Raw genomic sequence first — 3,491 nt, forward strand, 5'->3', positions numbered from 1 at the left:
TCGTAGGCAGGTAGAAGGAATAAAACTGAGGTGAAAAGTCCTATACCATTTTGCTAGATTCGCAATAGTTACTGAGATTTTAATTAACAAAGATCCGCGAATAAGCGTGCATTGGGCTGTCTTACGCGCGTAGGACAGCCCGGCGCGCTTCGCACAATTACATTTTAATATGTATATGTATAGTATATGCTGTTATATTAGCTCCTCCCATATGTCGTTATGGGTAACATCGTTAGCGCGCGAAGCGCCGGCGGGCAGTCTTACACGCGTAAGACAGCTCGATGCATGCTTATTCGCGGATCTTTGTTAATTAAAATCTCAGTAACTATTGCGAATCTAGCAAAATAATATAGGACTTTTCACCTCAGTTTTATTCCTTCTACCTGCCTACGAGAGATGTTAAACCAATTCTGGGACACCCTGTATATATCAAATGTTGCTAGTAATCTAAGCTGCTCATAGCTTTCAGAAGACTTACAAGTTTACTTGAAAGTTTGTTTGCTAGTAAGATAATGTGCCAAAATTGGCGTTTTTGATTATATTTACTATTATTTTGTCGTCAAAGTAAATTGGTTTCTTGCAATATTATTTACACCACATCTGTTATCTTTTATCTATAATATGAATTTATTACGGCACAATTTTTTTCTAAACATACACATAAATATTATAAATCAATTGTATAAATTAATACTACTTATAAATGTGTATGAAATATAAGTTTATTTGAATTAAGATAGTAAGAAATAAACAATTTCATGAGATAAGTAACATGCCAAAGTGCGTGACTACGTTCTTGTCTAACAAAAATCTTATTTATATTCAATTTAATGATTTATAATATGGTAATTGTGTATATAAAAAACGTAGCGTACTAAATATAAATTCATATTATAGATAAAAGATAGCACTTTAATGTGACGTAAGTAAAATTGAAAAAAACATTTAGTTCGTCGCAAAAACTGGTAACTATGGCCAAAAATGCTAATTTTGGCACATTTAACCTCAAGTTTTTCGGAAACCTGACATGATAGCAGGTAGTAAGCTAATTTCGCTGCCGGATTCGTTTTCAGCGACCAAAATATTATTAGAAAACACTTTGTATATTCAGGTCCCAAAACTATGTTGAACAGTATGATCAGCAAATATATCAACAAAAAATTGGTTCGCGTCGTAAAAATGTATTTTAAATTAACAATAATAAGAGAAATATTTTTATCCATTGTTGCAGGTTATCCATATTACACTGCAATAATTTTAAAATAATAATTTAAATAAATAATAATCGAAATGTTTAAGATAGGTTGAAATTAAGTTGATAAAAATAATTACGAGTTATTAAGAAACAAGTGGTCTCGCGGACTGAGTGTAGCGTCTGTGAATATAGAGGTCTCGAGTTTCAAATCCCATCATTACGCTTAGGGTTTTTTCAGGTTTGGTCCTTTACACCGGAGTTCATCGGTCGATCGGCGAGATGAATCGGGCATTCAAAGATTAAGTTGAGTGAAATCTTGAATTAATTCCTCTCCCAAAGAAGATATGCCATTGGTACTTGTTTTCATTTAGTAAGGAATTCCACTTGGATTCTCTAGATAGAATCTTTCTTTAGATTTTAAGTTGCAAAGCGTTTCACAAAAATAAGAGCAAAATGGACTACTAACTACAATGTCAAATCCAAAGAATCTTTCAAAAAATTAAATAATGTTCAAGAAAAATTTCAAGTTAACTTCAAGTATAAACTCAAAGAAAAACTTTAAGTTAACTTCAATAGTAACTAAAAAGTTACTTTAAGTTATTTAGTTTGAAGTAAACTTACTTTTTGAAGTAAACTTGTTCCAATTTACTTCTAAGTAAACTTGAAGTTTTTATGAAGTTTTTTTTTTTGAAGTCTTTTGAAGTAAATTTTCCTAAGGGGACCAGATGTTCTATGTAAGAAGAGTTTCATTTTAATGATGATACAGGAAGAAGTATGAGAGTGTCAATTAAAGATCTTGCAATTATACGTTGTACTGAGATCTACAAAAATGATTATTTATAAAATCTGCAACTAAAAAATAGTATTCTTTCTATATTCATACTGTAAAATTATATAAGACGCTGTTGTATACATACTTGTTGAATACTAGCAATTGTTAATAACAATGCAATGCATTTTAACAACTTTCATGTATTTCACGTATTATATATATATTTTTTTAATTCATGTTTTCTAATCACAAATTTTGTGAAGATTATATTAAAATGAAAATGTTTATTTTATTTCTGTTCTTAATACATTACATTTTAAGATGACATGTTGATTACATTAGTGCGACCTAGAAGTTCTGCGACAGTGACAGCGAGTTTGAAAGAGATACTTTTCATCAGAAGTCGACTTTTGATTCCGGCATTTTGTAGAGCCAAGTTATAGAGATCAGCATAAAACTGTCAGCACAAAAATAAATATATTTTTAATCATTTGAATAACTAACAATAAATAAATTAGCAAGCGGTATAAAATACATTCCCACGTAGCACACTAGCGCCTGAAAAGCGCTAAAAAACGCTAATGCAGATGCAGGAATTCAGCATTTTTTTTAGCGATTTAAAAGCGCATTCAAAATCTACTAAAAAAGCGCGTTATTAAGCATGTAAGATCAGCGCAGAGCTGCGTTCCGTTTCACGCATATGCGCGCATTTATCTATACTATACGTGACGTGTACTACAGATATATGCGCGCATATGCGTAAAACGGAACGCAGCCCAGGATAAATGCAGTTTTATAGCATTTTAAGCGCACTTAAAACCTCCTACATAGCACGTAATAATACTGCAATATTACACTCTAATATAGTAAAAATATTACCATAATATTACTGTAATATCACAGTAATATTAAAATGTCCGCCGAAATACATCACAGTAATATTACAGTGATATATAAAAAAAATCGATGGAACACTGCTTTGTAAGAGAAGAATTAATTTTACTCGAATTAATCTTTAGAGGCTTGAGATTCAGTTTGCCGATTAACTGCCCTAATAGGCAAATTGTGAAAATATTGCACAAAACTGGCATCATAAATAACAACGATCCTGCAATGATTGCACTAAGATGATTCACCATAACGCAATAGTTTTGTCGAAATAAAATTTTGTAAACAATATGTGTCAAAAATTGCGAAAAAGTTATTATCCATTTCCTTAATTTATATGTAATACTTATAAGTAATACTTATATGTAAAGTAATACTTATATGTAAGTAATACTTATATGTAATACTTATAATTTATAAGTATATATATAAATTAAGTTGATTTCTTTATATGAAATTATATTTCTACATACTTTAAACATCACATAGCTGAAATTTTTTTCTCAATTATTGTACAATTTCTTTTTGAAATTAATTTTGCAAATAGGGTAACTGTCCCTATTAGTGTGCCTGTCCCGATTAGTGTGCCTTTATATTTAAATAAATATTACAGAAAAACAAGTGAAAATAAATAAG

The 3,491-nt window shown here is 30.2% G+C and overlaps 1 protein-coding gene across 1 annotated transcript in view; it reads right to left on the reverse strand.

The window, feature by feature from the left end:
• Positions 1-2,009: 2,009 nt before the first annotated feature.
• LOC109858365 (axonemal 84 kDa protein-like) overlaps positions 2,010-3,491 on the reverse strand; it is a 30,142-nt gene continuing 28,660 nt past the window's right edge. The window contains exons 17-18 of the mRNA XM_020435524.1: positions 2,281-2,424; positions 2,010-2,047 (exon numbers count right to left, since the gene is read on the reverse strand). Coding sequence (XP_020291113.1) covers positions 2,284-2,424 — 141 coding nt within the window. The 3' untranslated portion in view covers positions 2,010-2,047; positions 2,281-2,283. The remainder of the gene's footprint in view (positions 2,048-2,280; positions 2,425-3,491) is intronic.

The sequence above is a fragment of the Pseudomyrmex gracilis genome, unplaced genomic scaffold, assembly GCF_002006095.1.
Source record: "Pseudomyrmex gracilis isolate BER0280 unplaced genomic scaffold, ASM200609v1 scaffold_199, whole genome shotgun sequence".
In the NCBI taxonomy this organism is placed as follows: Eukaryota; Metazoa; Arthropoda; class Insecta; order Hymenoptera; family Formicidae; genus Pseudomyrmex; species Pseudomyrmex gracilis.